At 46.8% G+C, this 24258-nt stretch overlaps 1 protein-coding gene across 1 annotated transcript in view; it reads right to left on the bottom strand.

Moving 5' to 3' along the window:
• The window catches only part of CCNA2 (cyclin A2), a 42711-nt gene extending 24217 nt beyond the window's left edge, over positions 1-18494 (bottom strand). Inside the window, exons 1-3 of the mRNA XM_030191778.1 lie at positions 18244-18494; positions 13437-13689; positions 8594-8709 (exon numbers count right to left, since the gene is read on the bottom strand). Coding sequence (XP_030047638.1) covers positions 8594-8709; positions 13437-13689; positions 18244-18384 — 510 coding nt within the window. The 5' untranslated portion in view covers positions 18385-18494. The remainder of the gene's footprint in view (positions 1-8593; positions 8710-13436; positions 13690-18243) is intronic.
• Between the last annotated feature and the right edge of the window lie 5764 nt (positions 18495-24258).

The following is a 24258-nucleotide window of genomic DNA, read 5'->3' as shown; positions in this document are numbered from 1 at the left end:
TCCTGCCTTGAGGCGAGACCGGCAGGGAGACTCCAGAACAGCTGAAAGAGGCCACAGAAATTCTAAGGTGTACCCATCTTGAATAACCTCCAACACCCATGACAAAACTGACAGCCGAGCTCCCACAGGAATCAGAGGAGAGGCCCAAGCACCTTCATTGGGAAGGACGGTCAGAGGACTGGAAAGAGGCGCCTGAGTCCTGTCGCCCACAGCAAGAGCCCCAAAAGGACTGCATCCTCTTGAAAAAAAAAAAAACCTAGACCTCTGGGCCCAAGCCCCGTGGCCGTACCAAAAACAGCAAAAGTCACGCACCCGTCCCTGTCAGGGAACCCCAACCAAGGCCTATCTTCCAGGAAGCAAGGGACCGTGCTATCACCCAGACTATGGACCAACTTAGCCAATTCCTCTCCAAACAAAAAGGAACCCCTGAAGAAAAAAAAAACAAAAACCAAAACCAAACAACAACTTAGATTTGGAGGCCACATCCGCCGACCAACCCTGCACCAAAGGGGGCGGTGGGCTGCAACCCCCAAAGCAATGGGCTTAGAGGAAATGCTCAGCAAATCATACAAGGCATCAGCTGAGAAGGCAGACCCTATCTCAATCTTCGCCACTTCTGCCTTTTATAGACAGATCATCCGAAGTCCTATCCAAGACTTTTGGCCCAGAGGAAGCAGGATCTGGCCACCAAGGAGCCCCAGATGGCTGCCTGCACAGCCAAAGACGAGACATCAAAACTGCTCGAGGAGAGAGTGTCCAACCTCTGATCCTGGACATCCTGAAGAGCTGTGCCACCGTCTACTGGAACCATATTGCGCTTGGTGACTGCCGAGACCACCGCGTCAACACCAGCACCTTTAGAAGGGACCTGTCAGCACCCAGAACTGGGTAAAGGCAAACCATGGACTTGGCTGGACGAAAGGGAGATTCCAGCACATCCCACTGAGCCTGATTATCCCGAATGGCCTGATGTATAGGAAAGGTTCTCCCAGAAGATCCTATTCCGAAAGGATGGTCTCCACCCTAACCAGGGTGGGACCAGGCTGCTGGCATCAGCATTTAAAAAGGAGATAGAGCAGGGAATATAGGGTATCCTGATAGTGAGGTTGCAAAACAGACTATAGTAGATCAGGTGTCCTTAAATAAAAATAAAAAACAGACAAAAGATTGCAAATTAATACTGTCAAAGTACTAAGCATGATGTAAATAGGAACAAACATACTTTGAAATATCTATATGCGAATGCCAGGAGCCTAAGAAATAAGATGGGAGAGTTAGAATATATTGCACTAAATGAAAAATTAGATATAATAGGCATCTGAGACCTAGTGGAAGGAGAATAACCAGTGGGACACTGTCATACCGGGGTATAAATTATATCGAAGTGATAGGTGGATCAAATTGGTGGAGGGGTAGCATAGTATATTAGGGAGAGCCTTGAATCAATTAGATTGAAAATTCTGCAGGAAACAAAACACATCTTGGAATCTCTATGGATTGAAATGCCATGTGTAAAGGGGAAAAGGACAGTGATAGTGTACTACTCTCCACCTGGCCAGGATGAACAGACGGATGCAGAAATGTTAAAGGAAATTAGGGAGGCTAACAAACTGGCAACATAATAATAATGGGTGATTCAATTACTCTGATATTAACTGGGTAAATGCAACATCAGAGCACGCTAGGGAGGTAAAATTCCTTGATGAAATCAAGGACAGCTTTATGATGCCGCTGGTACAGGAGCCAACGAAAGAAGGAAAAATTCTAGACCTAGTCCTTAGTGGAGCGCGAGGTAATGGTGCTGGGGCCGCTTGATAACAGTGATCATAATATGATCGGATTTGATATTAGTTTTGAAGTATACATAGGAAATCAAATACGTTAGCGTTTAACTTTAAAAAAGGAGACTATGATAAAATGAGAACGGTGGGGGTGGGAGAGAGGAGCGACTGCAAGGGTCAAAAATTTACATCAGGCGTGCATGCTGTTCAACACACACCATCCTGGAAGCCCAGGCCAAATATAGTCCACGTATTAAAAAAAGGAGGATGGAAGACCCAACGACAGCTGGTGTGGTTAAAAAGTGAGGTGAAGGAAGCTATTAGAGCTAAAAGAAAATCCTTCAGAAAATGGAAGAAGGAACCGACTGAAAATAATGAGAAACAGCATAAGGAATATCAAGTCAAATGCAAAGTGCGTATAAGGAAGGCTAAGAGGGACTTCGAAAAAAAGATTATGTTGGAGCCAAAAACACATAGTACATTTTTTTTTAGGTATATTAAAAGCAAGAAGCCGGCAAAAGAATTGGTTGGACCGCTAGATGACTGAGGAGTTAAAAGGGGCGATCAGGGAAGACAAAGCCGTAGCGGAGAGATTAAATTCTTTGTTTTGGTCTTCACCAAGGAAGATTTGGGTGGGATACCGGTGCCAGAAATGGTATTTGAAGCTGACGAGTTGGAGAAACTTAATGAATTCTCTATAAACCTGGAGGACGTAATGGGGCAGTTCTACAGACTGAAGAGTAGCAAATCTCCTGGACCGGATGGTATTCATCCCAAAGTGGGATCCAACATGTGTCTGCTCAGAAAATCGGCGCTCACGTTGTCCACGCCAGCCACGTAACCTGCTGAGAGATTCTGCAGATGCACCTCTGCCCAGCGCATTAACTCTGCTGCTTCCTCGGCGACTGCCCGACTCCTCATACCCCCTTGATTGACATATGCGACGGCCATGGCATTGTCGGACAAGACTCGGGACAGCCTTGCCACTAAGATACTGAAAGGCCTGCAGGGCCAAATGCATAGCCCGCATTTCTAGACGATTTGGACCATCCAGCCTCCTCCAACGGCCCTGAACTACCTGTCCGAGACAATGGGCCCCCCAGACTGGCATCCGTGGTGAGAACAATCCATTCCGGAGAATCCAAGGGAATGCCCTTCTCCAGATTCGGTGTGTGGAGCCACCACTGAAGGCTGAGGCGGGCAGCCGCCGGCAAAGGGAGTCTCTCCTCCAAGTCTTGTGTCTGAGGAGACCAGCGATCCAGAAGGGATTTTAGGGGTATTTCCCTGTGATCTAGCCTAAGCTGGTCTTGGCCTATACAAGCCTATGACATCTTGGTATAATAAGATGGCTGCTGCAACATCCAGCTTCAGCTTGTGGAAAATCACTGACAGGCTTGCTAAAGCCAAGGACAGTCTGTGTTCTAAACACCCCCTTCTATCACCCTGAGAACGGAGTAGGGAGGCAGACATGGCTCCAGAAGTTACCATTCTCCAAGGTCACAAAACAAAGAACTCTTCTTGCCCATGTACTGAACTGGACAAGATCATGATTGGTTCCTACAGTCACCTGACCGAGAGGTACAGGGAAAGCGGGAACAGAAGTTAGTGAGTCGGAGACCCTTGGAAGAGGGGCAACTGGTAAGAAGACCTGAGAAATCCAGCAAGGCTCGGGGGAGCCAGAGACTTTGTATGATACCAACCTCGTGACCTGCATCCTGGTGCAAATACCTGTGGCAGAGATATTGGCTCTGATAACCAAAGGAGTGACGGGAACCTACGTGTTTGCTGATAAAGACCTGCACTACATAAGACACAGACAGCTAAAATAGCGTCTGGGGAGATTCTGCTCCGGTCTTATCTGAAGCCGTCATCAGGACAGCGTGGTAAGATCACAGTGATATATTTCCTGGTCTGGGGTTAGGCAGTGGTTTTATCTAAGTACGACTGGTTTATGTCAGCTCTTGGTCAGGGACAGCTGCTAATGTGTATTTTGCATAAGATGTGATAAGTTTCATAAGGATTATTAGGTTATCATTTGTACTGTTCTAATCATTACCGTACTTAGTCTCAGGATAATCAGAGTGTAGTTTAGACAATATATTTTCGGTAGTGCTCATATCAGTAAGGGATATTTTTATTGCATAAGCTAGCGCACAGTATTTCTATTTTCTTATCCATAATAAAGCTAATATATATATCTATCAGCTGTGTCTTTCTTTTTCACTCTACACACCAACACCTGGAGAGGTGCCAGAAGCAAGATTCCTGTATCTCACCCTAGACAGAGCTAGTGAGTCTGTTAGGCAGACTTATGCATCAGGGAATCTTGGTATAAGTAATCTGTGGGTACCTGTTGCCCTAGGTATTATTTATCTCACCCTACAGGATGACTGTTAACTGTCACATGTGAGCCCTGGCCCACGGGACTACTTCTATCGATGCCGCCATGAGTCCCAATACCTGCAGATAAGAACAGGCCAAAGGAAGTCTCTCGGAGCAAAGCTGACGAATTAGAACCTACATCTTTGCAATCCAAGTGGACGGCAGGCTCACCCCTTTGCAGTGTCGAAGCGGACCCCCAGATAATCCAGGGACTGTGACAGAACCAGGCGACTTCTCCATGTTCACCACCCAGCCGAGCGACTCCAAGAAACTCACCACTCGCACGGTCGCCTCCACACTCTGTCTTGACTTGGCTCGACTCAGCCAATCGTCAAGATACGGATGGACCAAGACACCCTGCTTTCTGACCGCCACGACCACCATAACCTTGGAAAAGGTCCGGGGTGCCGTTGTGGTACGGCAAGGCAGAGCACAGAATTGAAAATGCTGCCTTAAGACAGCAAAACGAAGAAAACGCTGATGAGCCACCCAGATGGGAATATGTAGATAGGCTTCCCTCAGATCCAACGAAGTGAGGAACTCTCCTGTCTGAACCACTACCATGACCAAACCAAACGTCTCCATCCGAAAGGAGGGAACCTTCGGCACCCCACTGACCTTCATCAGATCTAAAATGGGCCAGAAGGAACTCTCCTTCTTGGGAACCACGAAATAAAATTGAGTAACAACCCACCATCCGCTCCAAGATGGGGACGGGAACTACAGCCCCCAGATCGATCAAACGAAGGAGGGTTTGGTGAATTGCCATGGCTTTGAGCCAAGAGCATCACGGAGATACCAGAAAGAAGTCGGGAAGAGGGCTGTCAAACTCTAGGGCATACCTGTCGCACACTACTTCGAGCACCCACTGAACCGAGGTGATCTGGGTCCACCTCTGGTAAAACTGACGAAGACGAGCACCCATGCGAACCAGAGGCTGGACCCACACACCTTCATTGAGAGGCACGCTCCGAGATGGAACCCGCCAAAGCTGCACCCCGACCTCCCCGGCAGCCTCCATGAAAGGGCTGAGTGCGCTGAAAAAACTGACCTCTAGGCGCTCCATTGGTCCTACCCGGTCTGTACTGCCAAGAGTCCCGAAGACGACCACGCCCCGCCAGCCTCAACCACTCAATTTGGGACACATCTCTGGCAGGCGCAGAACCTTAGCATCCCCATGACCGCGCACCAACTTATCCAGTTCTCCCCAAAAAGAGCATAGAATCCTTGATGGGAAGAGAACATAACTTGGACTTAGAGGCCGCATCTGCAACCCAACCTCGAAGCCAAAGAGCCCGACGAGCTCCCACTACCAGAGCCATATTTTTCGCTGACACGCGCAGTAAGTCATAAAGGGCATCCGCTAAGAAAGAAGACCCCCATCTCCAGCTTGACCAGCTCCTGGACCCAGGAAGATCTGTCCACAGTCGGATCATCCAGGAGCTTCTCAGCCACAAGCAACTAAACCCCCATACACAAAGGCCTGCAGCGCCAAGGCTGAGATCAAAATTACACCTAACAAAGGATTCCAACTTCCTAACTTGGGGATCCCGAAGAGCAGCCTCCCCTTCAACAGGAATAGCCATGGCCTTAGTAACTGCCGTCACCACCGCATCCACTGTAGGAGGCTTTAAGGAATCCCTATCCTCCTGTGGAAGAGGATAAAGCCTCGCCATGGGTCTAGAAACCCTACAGGGAGAATCTGGGGAGGACCACTCATGCATGATCATCTCTTAGGTCTTTATTCATGGGAAAGGTACAGGAGGACCGATGAATACCCTTAACGGGTCCACCTGCTTTACCTCCCCTACCGGGGCCTCAAGGGAATCAAACTTGAGTGTTGCAACAACCTGAACAACTCATCTCTATGAAAGATCCTCACTACCAAGGTCTCCTCACCTGGTAAGGAACCCTCCTCCTCTTGACTAGCATCCAAAATAACTTCGTCCCCGAAATCACTGCACTCCTCCTCCGAGGGCTTAACAGACAAAATCTCAGGGTCCTCTTACCAATCCAGGCGTGGCCGCTTCGCTACTAAGGGACCTACCCCCCTTATGAATGTCTGACTGCTGGGATCCTGACTTCCACGCCTGGAACATTGACCAGATAAAGTCAGGAGGAAATCCCATCCCTCCTGCGTTCTCAGGAGACCAGCCTGCATTCTGCCCCATAAGCTCATGCAAGAACTGTGGTGATGCTGCAGGGCAGGAAGAATCCAAGATGGTGGTGGTTCCTGCCAAAATCGGAACTTCCGCTCCACCACCCAAATGCGAGAACGCCTCAGCAGAAACAGAGCTGGCTACGTGAACCTCTGCAGATAACACCAGAGGCAAAGAGGGAGACGGCTTTGGCTCCCCACAGAGCCTGCATTGCGCACCCGGTGCGTCTAATCCTCAGCACAAACAAAAATGGCAACGGAACAGTTTCCCCTGACGACATCCCCTCGAGAAAGGGAGGAGGAAAGCAAAACAAGCGGCAGCAGAGCCCTGCACAACCCAGCACTCACTGCTCCTCACAAACTGCACTGAAGCTCTCCCGGCCAGCCCAAAACCAAACAAGAACTGAAGTTTCTTGTTTTGTTTTTTTAAGCCCAGTAGCTGACAGCTGACAAGGGCAAAAGGCACTCAAGAGCACAGGAGCCGAGGCACAGGGCTGTCTGCTCAGGAAAGCACAGGAGGGGGAGGGACCCAGCCACTGGGTGTAACACCCCAAGGGGAAAAACTGAGCCCCACCGGACCCAATTCTCCGAAGCACACAGAGTCCAAGTACAGGGTGCTAACCAAAAGAGGCCTAACAACCCCTAAGTCTACCAGACCAGACTGACTGCTCAGGCTGCACGTCTACCCTCTGCTGGAGACAGATTTACAGGCTGCTTGGGGTTTGCACAGTGTTAAAATTTCAGTGTTCTTCTCCCTCTGCTGGTAGGTGTGCATAACCTAATCGTCTTGACCGGTCTGGAGGGTCGCTGAGGAAACCAGGGGGGGGGGGGGGGGGGGGTTTATTAACGTTATGCAGCGGCTGTCTCCTTCAAGCCTGTTTTTGTAAAGCTCCAGAAGAAGGGGATGTGATTGAGGACAATAACCTAAGCCCAGTGGCTGGAACAGATCCTACAGAAGGGTTCCAGCCAAGAAGTGCAAACTCGAGGAAACAAGAGGTGCAAAGATGCACCAGAACCACCCGGTGATGGGACCATTGACCAAAACATTGTGATAATAATGAACCTGTCTAGGCCCTCTCTGAACCAAAGTCCTGAAAGCCTGAAGCTAACAGCTCAAACTAAAAGCTTAACCTCTGTGTGACCCAGAGATTGTACTTTGTGACAAGCTGGCTTTGCAGAAAGAGGAACCTAGTGCAAAAATGTTCCAGCCAGGGGCGTAGGACAGAACGTGGATAGGGGCTTTCTGGAGTTATCTGCACCTGTAAGCATAAGGTAAAAAGTTGCTGGTGACATGGACTGTGAAGCAAGCGAATAAACATTCTAATCAGTATGTTGCTGCTCTGGACCACCCTAATAATGTTGATCAGCTATATTCTTTTTGAGGAAAAGGCAGGCCTAGTGACATGTCTCCCATAGACTCAATGTTGTTTACCATATATAAGTGATTGTATTTCCTACTTCTGCAGAAATGTGCTTTGAGACTGCACCTGTATGCATCCTGTGTACACTCCCATGAGAAAAGCTTTGTAGACATTACCATTACTGGCTGTCTGTTTTTCTAACTTGGTAAGTGAATAAAACTTAGTATTTTCTCATATCTTTGTGGCGTCCACTTTGTTTCTCCCTAACTACTGGAGTGCGTGGAGTATTCCTCTGGGTTGGGAAGAACAGGTGAAATAATAAACAATTGGAAAAAGACACAGCCAGAGGACTCAACTGTCACCAGCCGTAGCCAGGTGCTGCAAGAGTCCAGCTATCCTCAAAATAAAAACACACAAGTGCACCAATCTCCACCATCCTCTGAGGTAGAGAAATACCGACTAGCCCTGGCTGCACCTGCTAGTGATGTCACCAGAACGTGTCTGTTCTCTCTCCATCTGCTGGTTGGGGGATACAGCTCAGTAGCATTAAACTGGCCTAACTGGTTTATTGGACAAAAATGAAGCTAGCAATCCTGACCACACTGTTCCAAGTCACAGGGAATAAAACCCTATTAATATTCATAAGAGATTTGCATACAGTGGAGGCAGTGCATGCAATTCTCTCATGAATATTCATTGTGGATATAGGAACCACTGCCCTAGGGGGTCTTAGAGCAATACTATCCATCACATTTACAAGCTAGGATCACGAAGGAGCTGTAACTTGCTGTTCAGTGTTACCTCCCACACATGCAAGTGAGAGAAGCCCAATAGATAGGTTTGTAACTAAGGCTTCTAAGATCTGCCAGTCCAGAATCAGCAGGAATGTTAAGAGGAGGGCTAAAAGTTACCTCTATTTCCCTGAGGTACGTATGGATGTCCTCTGCATAATCTGGTACATCGTTAGCACTGACTGGTTTCTCCTTCACGACTGAAGTTACTGAAGTATCCAAAACCATCGGAGAATCTGAAGAGAACACCACAAAATTAATTATGACCAAGATCAAACTTCTGTGAATATTCAATTAAAAACAAAACAAACAAAAAAAAAAGTCTTATTTTTACCCAGCAGCCAGATTAAAGTTAAATGATTAAAACTAAATTTATTGTATTAGCAAAACTCAAACCTTTTAAAGAAACAGTCTTGGAAGAAGCCTTATTGTCAACACCTTGTGATTAGTGAAATAGATACCTAATAGGATGGGGGGGAGGGGGGATAGGGGAAAAATATGGATAATAATGGGAAGGGTGGGTATGAGGGGAGATTGAACAAAGGGGGAGAAAGGTCAGACATTTTGAGGATGTGTTTATTAACTATCAGAGGGTTTGTTTATAATATATTGTACATGGAACTAGTTGAATGGTGAATCTGCTGGATCGTTACAACAATTGTTGGACTATAGAGTAGAGAGAGGGGGGTGGGGAGAAAAGTGGGGGAAAAGTTTGATGATGGACTGTATAATTTTGTCTTAGCCGAGTTCAATTTCATATTAATCTTTGTATTATCAGATTATTTGGACGTGTTCTTTTTGCACGATCCAAAAAACGTTGAAATAAACAGTCTTAGTAGCAAATGGTGCGATTGCCACTAGAAAAACTGAAGATTTGTCATTTGAGCAACATGTAAGTCAAAATTATCAAAAAGGTTTTTTACAATGAGGAAGCTAAGAAGAATAAGATCAAGTCTAACCTTTAACACCTTTGGATCTGTAGCCCAAACTTTATTATCTCAATACACTATGTAATGCTATTTTTGTGGGCTTCTCTGAAAGCCTGTTGAAAAGGCTTCAGATGTTTCAGAACACTGCAGCTAGGCTTATCCGTGGGTCACTGAAATTTGAATCTGTAGCTCCTCTTGGTATGTCTTCCATTGGCTCCCAGTCAGTCAAAACTCGAGTTTTTAAGCTGTGTGCCATATGTCTTATTCTTTATGAGCTAGCACCAGGCTATTTAACAGATCTTGTTAATTTATGTTGAAGAAAGAGTTCCATTATTACTACATAAGTAATGCCATACTGGGAAAAGACCAAGGGTCCATCGAGCCCAGCATCTTGTCCACGACAGCAGCCAATCCAGGCCAAGGGCACCTGGCAAGCTTCCCAAACGTACAAACATTCTATACATGTTATTCCTGGAATTGTGGATTTTTCCCAGGTCCGTTTAGTAGCAGTTTATGGACTTGTCCTTTAGGAAACCATCCAACCCCATTTTAAACTCTGCAAAGCTAACCGCCTTCACCACATTTTCCGGCAATGAATTCCAGAGTTTAATTACATGTTGGGTGAAGAAACATTTTCTCCAATTTGTTTTAAATTTACTACACTGTAGTTTAATCGCATGCCCCCTAGTCCTAGTATTTTTGGAAAGCGTGGATGCTTCACATCCACCTGTTCCACTCCACTCATTATTTTATATACCTCTATCATGTCTCTCTTCAGCCGTCTCTTCTCCAAGCTGAATAGCCCTAGCCTCCTTAGTCTTTCTTCATAGGGAAGTCGTCCCATCCCCACTATCATTTTAGTCGCCCTTCGCTGCACCTTTTCCAATTCTACTATATCTTTCTTGAGATGCGGCGACCAGAATTGAACACAATACTCAAGGTGTGGTCGCACCATGGAGCGATACAACGTCATTATAACATCCTCACACCTGTTTTCCATACCTTTCCTAATAATACCCAATATTCTATTCGCTTTCCTAGCCGCAGCAGCACACTGAGCAGAAGGTTTCAGCGTGTTATCGACGACGACACCCAGATCCCTTTCTTGGTCCGTAACTCCTAACGTGGAACCTTGCATGACGTAGCTATAATTCGGGTTCTTTTTTCCCACATGCATCACCTTGCACTTGCTCACATTAAACGTCATCTGCCATTTAGCCGCCCAGTCTCCCAGTCTTGTAAGGTACATAAGTACATAAGTACATAAGTAGTGCCATACTGGGAAAGACCAAAGGTCCATCTAGCCCAGCATCCTGTCACCGACAGTGGCCAATCCAGGTCAAGGGCACCTGGCACGCTCCCCAAACGTAAAAACATTCCAGACAAGTTATACCTAAAAATGCGGAATTTTTCCAAGTCCATTTAATAGCGGTCTATGGACTTGTCCTTTAGGAATCTATCTAACCCCTTTTTAAACTCAGTCAAGCTAACCGCCCGTACCACGTTCTCCGGCAACGAATTCCAGAGTCTAATTACACGTTGGGTGAAGAAAAATTTTCTCCGATTCGTTTTAAATTTACCACACTGTAGCTTCAACTCATGCCCTCTAGTCCTAGTATTTTTGGATAGCGTGAACAGTCGCTTCACATCCACCCGATCCATTCCACTCATTATTTTATACACTTCTATCATATCTCCCCTCAGCCGTCTCTTCTCCAAGCTGAAAAGCCCTAGCCTTCTCAGCCTCTCTTCATAGGAAAGTCGTCCCATCCCCACTATCATTTTCGTCACCCTTCGCTGTACCTTTTCCAATTCTACTATATCTTTTTTGAGATACGGAGACCAGTACTGAACACAATACTCCAGGTGCGGTCGCACCATGGAGCGATACAACGGCATTATAACATCCGCACACCTGGACTCCATACCCTTCCTAATAACACCCAACATTCTATTCGCTTTCCTAGCCGCAGCAGCACACTGAGCAGAAGGTTTCAGCGTATCATCGACGACGACACCCAGATCCCTTTCTTGATCCGTAACTCCTAACGCGGAACCTTGCAAGACGTAGCTATAATTCGGGTTCCTCTTACCCACATGCATCACTTTGCACTTGTCAACATTGAACTTCATCTGCCACTTGCACGCCCATTCTTGTAATGGGCGTCCTCTTGTAATTTTTCACAATCCTGTCGCGATTTAACAACTTTGAATAACTTTGTGTCATCAGCAAATTTAATTACCTCACTAGTTATTCCCATCTCTAAATCATTTATAAATATATTCAAAAGCAGCAGTCCTAGCACAGACCCCTGAGGAACCCCACTAACTACCCTTCTCCATTGTGAATACTGCCCATTTAACCCCACTCTCTGTTTCCTATCCTTCAACCAGTTTTTAATCCACAATAGGACATTTCCTCCTATCCCATGACCCCCCAATTTCCTCTGTAGCCTTTCATGAGGTACCTTGTCAAACGCCTTTTGAAAATCCAGATACACAATATCAACCGACTCCCCTTTGTCCACATGTTTGTTCACTCCTTCAAAGAATTGAAGTAAATTGGTCAGGCAAGATTTCCCCACACAAAAGCCATGCTGACTTGGTCTCAGTAATCCATGTCCTCGGATGTGCTCTGTAATTTTGTTTTTAATAATAGCCTCTACCATTTTCCCCGGCACCGACGTCAGACTCACCGGTCTATAAATTTCCCGGATCTCCCCTGGAGACTTTTTAAAAAATGGGCGTTACATTGGTTACCCTCCAATCTTCCGGTACCACGCTCGATTTTAAGGATAAGTTGCATATCACTAGCAGTAGCTCCGCAAGCTCATTTTTCAGTTCTATCAGTACTCTAGGATGAATACCATCCGGTCCAGGAGATTTGCTACTCTTCAGTTTGCCGAACTGCCCCATTACGTCCTCCAGGTTTACCGTGAAGTCAGTAAGTTTCTCCGACTCGTCCGTTTGAAATACCATTGCCGACACTGGTATCCCACCCACATCTTCCTCGGTGAAGACCGAAGCAAAGAATTCATTCAGTCTCTCCGCTATGTCTTTGTCTTCCTTGATCGCCCCTTTTACCCCTCGGTCATCCACCGGCCCAACCGATTCTTTTGCCGGCTTCCTGCTTTTAATATACCGAAAAATTTTTTTTACTATGTTTTTTTGCCTCTAATGCTATCTTTTTTTCGTAATCCCTCTTGGCCTTCTTTATCTGCGCCTTACATCCTAAACATGTAACTTACAAGACTGTTTTTAAATGTTTTTTTTTTTCTTTCCAGTCTGCTAAATGGTAGAATAATCTGGTTTATTTTATTTAAGGTGGCTCTTAAAACTAATTTTTCACCTATTCTAAGTGATGTAATTTTGTTTTTCTATTTTTTTTCCTTACAATTTTAACTTTGTAGCTTCCTGGGAATGCCTAGGTTACCTTTCACATGCAGCTCTTGTAGGACTTTGCGGGATACAAGTGTGTGTGTGTATGTATGTACAGAGGTGCCTGAGGGACTTATAACCCACCTGGAAACTACTGCAGTCATGCTAGCCAAGCTGATGGAAGTAGAAAGCACTGTCAAATCGCCTATGCTGGATAAATGAAGCTCTGTGACATCTTCCCCCTTTTACTCCTCCCTATACAACTGATTAGCATTCACAGATTGTCCATAGTTTCTTTGCAAACAAATGCGCTAAGAACCCATTTGATGTACTACACCAGCTGTGACGGGATAAAGTACTCATCTGAAGCCATTAAATCAGACATCCAGGCTCCTGCTCTTCCTCAACTCCACCCACAGAAAATAAAAACAGGGCTTGCCTGACTCTATATAAGGTCTGTGTTTTAAAATAAGTCCTCTCTCATGAATTAACCATTAACTGTTTCACTAGATGACCCCACTGCTAAACTGACCCTTCCAGTGTCAACTCAAACCTCCACAAAGAGACTGGTGCACTCATTCAATATCCCCCCATATTTTAGTCATTTATGCCTTGAAAGCCAACTACCTTAGGGCACATCACTGCAGGAGACATACCAAAGCTTAAATCCATTGAACAGTCAAGCGGCGCCAAGGGCTTCCTAGTTCCCAGTAATGTTACTGCTGCATTTAAACTCATGAGGTTCTCATCTGAGACAGTCTTTTTTGGGGCCGCCGGCCTCTTGCGACTTGCACCATCAGGCTCATCCACATGGATAGTGAAGGCAGGCTGTTTGGGGCCTGCTTTGCCAGCTGGAATCTTGCCATAATTCTCATCGTTGAGGCCCAGGTGATTTTGAGCAGGAAGAACCTGAAAAAGAATAACAGCTGTGTAAGACACCATAGGATTTCAAAACATTGGTTTAGATCACACCACTGAACTAATGCCCACCCAACCAGGATACGAAATAAAGGAACCTGTTAAACAGCCCACAAAAAACTTTTCTTCATCCATTAGCAGGCAGTACTTGTGTAATTTCCAGACAAAGTGATGTTATCTTGCAGCAGTAAAATCAGAGTGGTGGCCCTTTTAGAATAAGAGGCACCATGTACTTGAAACGCAGTTGCCCAAAAGCTCATACCTCAACAAACTGGTTAGTCTAAGGTAACTGCATACCCTACCAACCCAACAAATGCCTGATCTCTGCAACACAATAACACTAGAATTCAAAATGCACAAAACACAACTCTCCCACTGTTCAACGGCCTTATGTGGCTGTCCCATGTGAACTTTCTCATCTCAACATCACTCTGTATTTGGAAACACCCTGCAAACGCACCTCCAGTACTATGTAAGCCACATTGAGCCTGCAAATAGGTGGGAAAATGTGAGATACAAATGCAACAAATAAGGTAGCACTAGCCTATTTTTGCTCCAGTAAGGTTTTTGGGTTTTTTTTTTTTTTAAAGATTTTGCTTAGTACTGTCTTAGGAGCCCTTTTACTAAGGGGGCAGTAGGCCTACTGCACGATAAAAAAAAAAGCAGAGGGGCATGTTGAGGAATCTCGTGGTAGAGTTCTGCTTAGCACACGCTAACCGGACGCTGAAAAATGTTTTGTTTTCCAGCACAGGAGGCCTGTCTGGGAGCAGAGAGTAGGCATGCCTGCACTAATTGGGTAGCATAGGAGCCCTTCCCGCTTCTTAACTAGGTGGCAGCGTCAGATAGCCTAGTGGTTAGTGCAGCGGACTTTGATCCTGGGAAACTGGGTTCGATTCCCACTGCAGCTCCTTGTGACTCTGGGCAAGTCACTTAACCCTCCATTGCCCCTGGTACAAAATAAGTACCTGAATATATGGAAACCGCTTTGAATGTAGTTGCAAAAACCTCAGAAAGGCGGTATATCAAGTCCCATTTCCCTTATGACATCACAATATCAGAAGTGAGCCAAGTATCGGGCAATCAAGCCATTGTGACATCACTGATGAGGTTGGCTTATTGGTGGAATGAGTGGAGGCGTAGCCTAGTGGTTAGTGCAGTGAACTCTGAACCTGGGGAACTGAGTTCAATTCCCACTGCAGCTCCTTGTGACTCTGGGCAAGTCACTTAACCCTCCATTGCCCCTGGTACAAAATAAGTACCTGAATATATGTAAACCACTTTGAATGTAGTTGCAAAAACCTCAGAAAGGCAGTATATCAAGTCCCATTTCCCTCTCCCTATTGGAGATGGAATGCTGCTACTATTGAGATTCTGTTGCTAGTATTTTGAGATTTTACAGGGAATGTTGTTATTCCACTAGCAACATTCCATGTAGAAGCCTGCCCTTGCAGATCAGCAATGCAGCCGCGCAGGCTTCTGTTTCTGTGAGTCTAACGTTCTGCACATATGTGCAGGATGTCAGACTCACAGAAACAGAAGCCTGCGCGGTCGCATTGGTGATCTGCAAGGACAGGCTTCTACATGGAACAATGCTAGTGGAGGAGTAGCCTAGTGGATAGGGCAGCAGACTCTGATTCTGGGGAACTGGGTTCAGTTCCCACTACAGCGCCTTGTGACTCTGGGCAAGTCACTTAACCCTCCATTGCCCCTGGTACAAAATAAGTACCTGAATATATGTAAACCGCTTTGAATGTAGTTGCAAAAACCTCAGAAAGGCAGTATATCAAGTCCCATTTCCCTTTCCCCCTTTGCCTTATGACATCACAATATCAGAAGTGAGCCAAGTATCGGGCAATCAAGCCATTGTGACATCACTGATGAGGTTGGCTCTTATTGGTGGAATGAGTGGAGGAGTAGCCTAGTGGTTAGTGTACATAAGTAGTGCCATACTGGGAAAGACCAAAGGTCCATCTAGCCCAGCATCCTGTCACCGACAGTGGCCAATCCAGGTCAAGGGCACCTGGCACGCTCCCCAAACGTAAAAACATTCCAGACAAGTTATACCTAAAAATGCGGAATTTTTCCAAGTCCATTTAATAGCGGTCTATGGACTTGTCCTTTAGGAATCTATCTAACCCCTTTTTAAACTCCGTCAAGCTAACCGCCCGTACCACGTTCTCCGGCAACGAATTCCAGAGTCTAATTACACGTTGGGTGAAGAAAAATTTTCTCCGATTCGTTTTAAATTTACCACACTGTAGCTTCAACTCATGCCCTCTAGTCCTAGTATTTTTGGATAGCGTGAACAGTCGCTTCACATCCACCCGATCCATTCCACTCATTATTTTATACACTTCTATCATATCTCCCCTCAGCCGTCTCTTCTCCAAGCTGAAAAGCCCTAGCCTTCTCAGCCTCTCTTCATAGGAAAGTCGTCCCATCCCCACTATCATTTTCGTCACCCTTCGCTGTACCTTTTCCAATTCTACTATACCTTTTTTGAGATACGGAGACCAGTACTGAACACAATACTCCAGGTGCGGTCGCACCATGGAGCGATACAACGGCATTATAACATCCGCACACCTGGACTCCATACCCTTCCTAATAACACCCAACATTCTATTCGCTTTCCTAGCCGCAGCAGCACACTGAGCAGAAGGTTTCAGCGTATCATCGACGACGACACCCAGATCCCTTTCTTGATCCGTAACTCCTAACGCGGAACCTTGCAAGACGTAGCTATAATTCGGGTTCCTCTTACCCACATGCATCACTTTGCACTTGTCAACATTGAACTTCATCTGCCACTTGCACGCCCATTCTCCCAGTCTCGCAAGGTCCTCCTGTAATCGTTCACATTCCTCCTGCGACTTGACGACCCTGAATAATTTTGTGTCATCGGCAAATTTAATTACCTCACTAGTTATTCCCATCTCTAGGTCATTTATAAATACATTAAAAAGCAACGGACCCAGCACAGACCCCTGCGGGACCCCACTAACTACCCTCCTCCACTGAGAATACTGGCCACGCAATCCTACTCTCTGCTTCCTATCTTTCAACCAGTTCTTAATCCATAATAATACCCTACCTCCGATTCCATGACTCTGCAATTTCTTCAGGAGTCTTTCGTGCGGCACTTTGTCAAACGCCTTCTGAAAATCCAGATATACAATATCAACCGGCTCCCCATTGTCCACATGTTTGCTTACCCCCTCAAAAAAATGCATTAGATTGGTGAGGCAAGACTTCCCTTCACTAAATCCGTGCTGACTTTGATCCTGGGGAACTGAGTTCGATTCCCACTGCAGCTCCTTGTGACTCTGAGCAAGTCACTTAACCCTCCATTGCTCCTGGTTCAAAATAAGTACCTGAATATATGTAAACCGCTTTGAATGTAGTTGCAAAAACCTCAGAAAGGCGGTATATCGAGTCCCATTTCCCTTTCCCTTATGACATCACAATATCAGAAGTGAGCCAAGTATCAGGCAATCAAGCCATTGTGACATCACTGATGAGGTTGGCTCTTATTGGTGGAATGAGTGGAGGAGTAGCCTAGTGGTTAGTGCAGTGGACTTTGATCCTGGGGAACTGTATCGGGCAATCAAGCCATTGTGACATCACTGATGAGGTTGGCTCTTATTGGTGGAATGAGTGGAGGAGTAGCCTAGTGGTTAGTGCAGTGGACTTTGATCCTGGGGAACTGTATCGGGCAATCAAGCCATTGTGACATCACTGATGAGGTTGGCTCTTATTGGTGGAATGAGTGGAGGAGTAGCCTAGTGGTTAGTGCAGTGGACTTTGATCCTGGGGAACTGTATTGGGCAATCAAGCCATTGTGACATCACTGATGAGGTTGGCTCTTATTGGTGGAATGAGTGGAGGAGTGGCCTAGTGGTTAGTGCAGTGGACTTTGATCCTGGGGAACTGAGTTTTATTCCCACTGCAGCTCCTTGTGACTCTGAGCAAGTCACTTAACCCTCCATTGCCCCTGGTTCAAAATAAGTACCTGAATATATGTAAACCGCTTTGAATGTAGTTGCAAAAAAAATAAAAAAACCTCAGAAAGGCGGTAGATCAAGTCCCATTTCCCTTTAGGAAAAAAACCGCTCGGGGGCAGCAGAACACCTGTTTTTCTACAAGGACCGAAGCAATCCCTGGCCCACCTCTAAGCTCTCTGGTTGCTGATGCTGTGTTGTTTTACCTAGGCCATGGCCCCAGCAATACATTAGAAACCCACTATTGCATAATTTGAATCTTAGCTTTACCCAGAAAAGCGAGCGAAGCAAAAACGTACTGGAATGCAAAAAGAAGTGGTGAAAAAAAAGCAAGAGGACGTAAATGAAGGTGCAATTACTTTTGCACATCTGATAGAAGACTTTCCCGGGTGCAACCCAGCCAAGTAACGCGCCCTGCACAGCGCGCGCAAATCAGATTGCACACTAGGAAAAGGAGCGAGGAGCAGCAGCAGCAGCTGTTGCAAAGGCTAGAGGGGGCGCGATCGCAGGGATCCAGCCCCGGGAAGGAGGGGCGCGCTCTGACCTGAAAGCGGGAGCCTCGCTGCGGCTGTTCCCGCTGGTTGCCCTGGATCAGGCCCAGCGCTGGTCTACCGGGAAGGAACCGTCCCCCGGGCTGCGGCTTCCTCGGCGGCACATTCTCCTGGTTCTCCCGGTCCTGCAACATCCTCGGTAACGATACGCGGAGAAGGGGCGCCTGGGCCGCCGCGCGGTGTCTCTGCTGCCGTCCCCGGGCTCCACTCGTCCCCTCTCTGTCTCCCGCTCCCTGGCTGCTGCGCGGTGTAAGTTGCTCACTTCTCAATTCAAGTAGCCCGCGACTATTGAAATGAACCAATCAGCGCGCGGCAGCGCCAACGTCACTACGTCTACGGCGGCCGTTAGGGACAGCCCGGGGCGGAGCGCAGCAGACCAGATGTCAATCACCCCCACTGGGGAGGTTTAAACAGAGCACGTCTCTGAGGGGGATGGGCCAGAGCTGGGGCGTCACAAATACACAGGGGTGCAGTTGTGGATATTAAGAATTAAACCTGGTGGTCAGGGGGTGACACAGATAGTAAGGGGTAAAGCTGGCAATAAGGGGATGTCAGATACTGAGGGATAAAGCTGGCAATAAAGGGGGGGGGGGTCACAGATACTGAGGGGTAAAGCTGGCAATAAAGGGGGGGGGGGGGTCACAGATACTGAGGGGGTAAAACTGGGTTCCTAGCCCATTATAAACCATAAAGCTGTATGTCTCTGTTGATCACCCTCCCCTCACCTATCCACACCCATCCTGTTAGAATATCAGTGATATGCTTTGATGTCCCCATGCATACTTCCTACCCACCCTGTCAGACTGTCATAGTAATGCTTGAATGTTTTCACTTATATACACTGTCAGCTAGCACATTTGCTTATTTCCGATCTGAGGAAGAAGGGCAACCTTGGAAAGCTAATCAAGAAATGTATTAAGTTATGTCCAATAAAAAAGGTATCATCTTATTTTCTTTTCCATGTTTTATTTTGTTTGATTTCTATTGATAACCTGTGAAGTCAGTAAATTTCTCCGACTCGTCTGCTTGAAATATCATTTCCGATACCGGTATCCCACCCAAATCTTCCTCAGTGAAGACCGAAGCAAAGAATTCATTCAATCTCTCCGCTACGTCTTTGTCTTCCTTGATCGCCCCTTTTACCCCTCGGTCATCCAGCGGCCCAACCGATTCTTTTGCTGGCTTCCTGCTTTTAATATACCGAAAAATTTTTTACTATGTTTTTTTGCCTCTAATGCTATCTTTTTTTCGTAATCTCTCTTGGCCTTCTGTATATGCGCCTTGCATTTGCTTTGACACTCCTTATGCTGCTTCTTGTTATTTTCAGACGGTTCCTTCTTCCATTTTCTGAAGGCGTTTCTTTTAGCCCTAATAGCTTCCTTCACCTCACTTTTCAACCAGGCCGGCTGTCTTTTGGAGTTCCGTCTTTCTTTTCTAATTAGTGGAATATGTTTGCCCTGGGCCTCCAGGATGGTATTTTTGAACAGCGCCCAATGCACAAAGCTTACCGTGCTGTTAAAGTTTACTTTAGATTGGTTCTAACTAGTTTAACAAATACATTATTTAGTGAGCAATGCACTAACCTGTGCCATTTGCAGCCACCAAGAACCCTATGCAAAGAAGCTCATTAGTATTTTAATGAGCATTCTGGGCGATGCACAGCTTCAGTGCACCTGCCTCTAATGAGCTAATTGTACGGCTGCTCTGGAGCTGTCGGAAGAGGAAGGAAACACAAGCAGGCATCTTCACAGACTCCTGCTTGTGCTCCCTAACTCTACCCCCCCCCCACGCCCCCCATGCAGGCAATTCCCTGGTGGACCGGTGGACCATAGACCCCCCCACACCTGACACTAACCTCCCAGCACCTGATGCACCCCCGACACCCAGACAGAATTCCCTGGTGGTGACCCCCCCGCACACCTCCCAACCCCACACCCGAAAACTTCCCTGGTGGTTCAGTGGACCACAGACCCCTGGGATGCCTCTTGACCCCCGACACCTCCTGAACCCCTCCATGACAAAATCCCCTGGTGGTTCAGTGGACCACACACCCCTCTTCAGCAAATAAATCTGGTGGTCTAGCAACCCCCACCCTCCTCTCCTGCCCTCCACGTTACCTTCAAAAAAGTTGGGCAAGAGAGCAGGCGCAACAGATCTTCCTCCCTGCCTTGGCACCACCATTTACAAAATGGCGGCACCCCGCCCCTGCCCAATTCATTGTGGGATGCACTGGGTGGAGCTAAACAATGGTGCTTAGCTCCACTTGGTGCACCCCAGAATGCACAGGGCAGGGTCTGGATGTCGCCATTTTGAAAGTGGCGGTGCTGATTCTGGAGGGAGGAGCTTTTGCTCCTGCCCTTCTGCCCAACTTTTTTGACGGTACCGGGAAGGGCAGGGGAGGAGGGGGATCAGTAAACCACCACGGTTATTTGCTCAGGAGCAGGGGTGTGCGACTCATGAGGAATCTCAATACGTTGATATGGTGATGGTGCAGGGAGGAGGGTTTTAGATTTGTAAGGAACTGTGCAACATTCTGAGAAAGGGGAAGCCTATTCCAGAAGGATGGGCTCCACCTTAACCATGGTTGAGACCAGGCTGCTGGCATTTTAAAAGGAGATGGAGCAGGTTTTAAACTAGAACCTGGGGGAAGGCCAATGGTCGTTCAAAATCGCATGGTTCGGAACAAGGCATCTCTGAGAACTGGTGGAAAGAGGATAACCAGTGGGACACTGTCATACTAGGGTTTAAATTATAACATAGTGATAGGGTGGATCGAATTGGTGGAGGGGTAGCTTTGTACGTTAAGGAAGGCCTTGAACCAAATAGATTGAAAATTCTGCAGGAAACAAAACACATCTTGGAATCCCTATGGATTGAAATTCCATGTGTAAAGGGGAAAAGGACAGTGTACCGTCCACGTGGCCAGGATGAACAGACGGATGTAGAAATGTTATCAGAAATTAGGGAGGCTAACAAACTGGCAACACAATAATAATGGGTGATTTAAATTACCCCGATATTGACTGGGTAAATGTAACACACAAAAAAAGGGGAGGTAAAAACAGTGGGTAAATGTAACATCAGGCATGCTGAAGAGGTAAAATTTATTGACAAAATCAAGGACTGCTTTATTGAGCAGCTGGTACAGGATCCAACAAGAGAAGGAACAAATTCTAGACCTAGTCCTTAGTGGAGCGCACAATCTGGTGCAGGAGGTAATGGTGCTGGGGTCGCTTGATAACAGTGATCATAATATGATCAGGTTTGATATCGGCTTTTGAGTAAGTACGTACACACAGGAAATCCAATACGTTAGCGTTTAACTTTAAAAAAGGAGACTATGATAAAATGAGAAGAACGGTGAAAATAAAACATAGAGCAGCAGCTGCAAAGGTCAAAAAAATGTACATCAGGCTTGGATGGTGTTCAAAAATACCATCTTGGAAGCCCAGGCCAAATATATTCCATGTACTAAAAAAGGAGGAAGGAAGACTAAATGACAGCTGGCATGGTTAAAAAGTGAGGTGAACGGAGCTATTACACCTAAAAGAAAATTGTTCAGAGAATGGAAGACGGAACCGACTGAAAATAATAAGAACCAGCATAAGGAATGTCAAGTCAAATGCAAAGTACTCATGAAGTGATAATTTGGTTGTGAGCCCTTGAGCCCAGGCCGAGGCCTAGTATAGGGTTTTGGCCAAGGCCTAGGGTAGATCGAACAAGCACTACGCACTACCCCAGCCACCAAGCCCCGCACATACACAACAACCAACTAGCACCACCAGAAAATGGGAAATAGAGCATTCAGGCGGGCCTCACGGCCTATCGGGAACCCACTCGCACAGAGTCCAAGCATGTGGGCCTCACGGCCGAACAGGAACCGAGTCATACACTGGGAAGGGAGAAAGAACAATGAGGGGTCCCCAAAGGGACAAGAGCACCAGCAACGCACACAGCGCTAGCTAAGAACACAAGGGAAAAGGGACTGACAGACGTTCCTTTAGGAAACAGAAAGCTGTGCCACAGGCAGTCAAGGATAAAGGAAGCCACACGAGAACACTCTAGGTTGTACCATACAGCACACAAGTGAAAGTCACCTAAGAATACACAATGCTAACCTCAAAACATACAGGGATAAAGGGAACTGCTAAAGGGATACACAAGGCTGTGCCACACAGCACTCAAAGATAAGGGAAAGGTAAGCAAACAGAGGACATTGCCTAAACACACACAGAACAGATAAGGAGCAGCGCTCACCAGAAACAGGAGACGGACACAGCAAAGAAAGAATTAAAGCAGGCTAAAGGAAAAGACTGCTTTTAAAACACTAACCTGCCAAGAGCAGGGATAGACTGAAGTCAAAGGGTTAAAGTAAACAAAGGGAAAAAACAAATCCCCAGGATGATACAAAGGGTCAGAAGGTTGCCCCCAAAGGCAGGACAACAAGGCAATGGTGGAGGAGCGGCCTAGTGGTTAGTGTGGTGGACTTTGGTCCTGGGGAACTGGGTTCAATTCCCACTTCAGGCACAGGCAGCTCCTTGTGACTCTGGGCAAGTCACTTAACCCTCCATTGCCCCAGGTACAAATAAGTACCTGTATATAATATGTAAGCCGCATTGAGCCTGCCATGAGTGGGAAAGTGTGGGATACAAATGTAATAAAAAAAAATACTAAGCACAACACAAAAGAGTTAATACTAGGGTTACCATTAGTCCAGATTTCCCCGGACATGTCTTCTTTTTGAGGGCATGTCTGGGGTGTCCTGCAGGTTTTGCCTGCACGCACGTTTGTCCGGATTTCTGGAGAAACATGCGGGCGGCGCTGTGGGTCTCCCCTCCCCTTCCCTTCTTATCTGCCCTTGTGGTCTAGTGACAGAGAAGGATGCAGGGCAAGGGCAGGCAGCACTCCGGGCAGGAAAGAGGGGGCTGTTTCCTGCCCCGAAGAGGTCACTAGACCACCAGGGTAGATAGTAAGGAAGGGGAGGGGAGGGGACTATGTGACAAGGGGGAGGGGAGCGTACAGGGGGGGGGGCAGGGTAGGGGAATATGTGACAGGGTGGGATGAGGATCTGAAAGGGGCGTGGTGTGGGCGGGGCAGGGGGCGTGACATGTGTCCTCTTTTTCAGAGGACAAAATATGGTCACCTTAGTTAATACAGAGGAAAGGGAAAGTAAAAGAAACTGGAACGATATGAGGGACGAGCTTACCACAAAGCACTCCAGCAGCCAAGCAGGGAATAGAAGCAGGTGCAGTGTAGAGTGGTCACCATATGGCTAAAGCAATGGAAGTAAATCCCGGTTGGCTCAATCCCTCCTCCTTTTTCTGGAGCCACAATTAACCTTAAAAACAATTTAGGAACTAATTAACTTTGGTAAATCTCTGAAGACTTCTATCTCTTCAACGACCAATAACTGTAGCACCATCACTCTACCTTCTATTCTGAATTGTTTCCCTCCTATATCTGTTTGCTTAATCCTATTTTATCATCCATGTTCTCTATCTATGTAACTCCTTTTGTTATCTTTTACTGTGGAAAGGCGAACGGAGTCGGCTTCCACTTTCTGACGTCATGTCGCCTTCTGTCATAAACCTCCTAAGCCCAGATAGGTTCATGCCGTCTCCTGTCACCCGGAGAGACAACAAGAGCAGCTGCTGTTATTGAAGGGGAGGAGGAGGAGGGGGCGGTGCCGCTGCTAACCCCGCCCTCCTCTGACGCTACTTCCTGTTTCCAGGGACGCCTAGAGGGAGGGACGTCGCGTCGTCTCTTAGGAGACGGCAAAGCTGCGGCGGGCGGGATTGTTGATGTGGAAGCGGAGGAGGAGGTATGAGTTGAACGGGGGGGGAGGGGGAGAGTCCAGGGCAGCCGAATGTCTGTTACTTGGGGGGTCTTTCAGGGGTGGTGAATGTTGACGTACCGGCAACATCTCTGGTGCCCTAAAAAGATCTGTTTGTTGTGGGGGAAGGAGCAAACCAAAAAAAATCAAAATAAGGCACAAAAATTACATTTAA

Source organism: Microcaecilia unicolor, chromosome 2, assembly GCF_901765095.1.
Source record: "Microcaecilia unicolor chromosome 2, aMicUni1.1, whole genome shotgun sequence".
Taxonomy (NCBI): domain Eukaryota; kingdom Metazoa; phylum Chordata; class Amphibia; order Gymnophiona; family Siphonopidae; genus Microcaecilia; species Microcaecilia unicolor.
The sequence above is the reverse complement of the archived record's forward strand: the minus strand, read 5'-3'. Positions and strand labels throughout refer to the sequence as shown.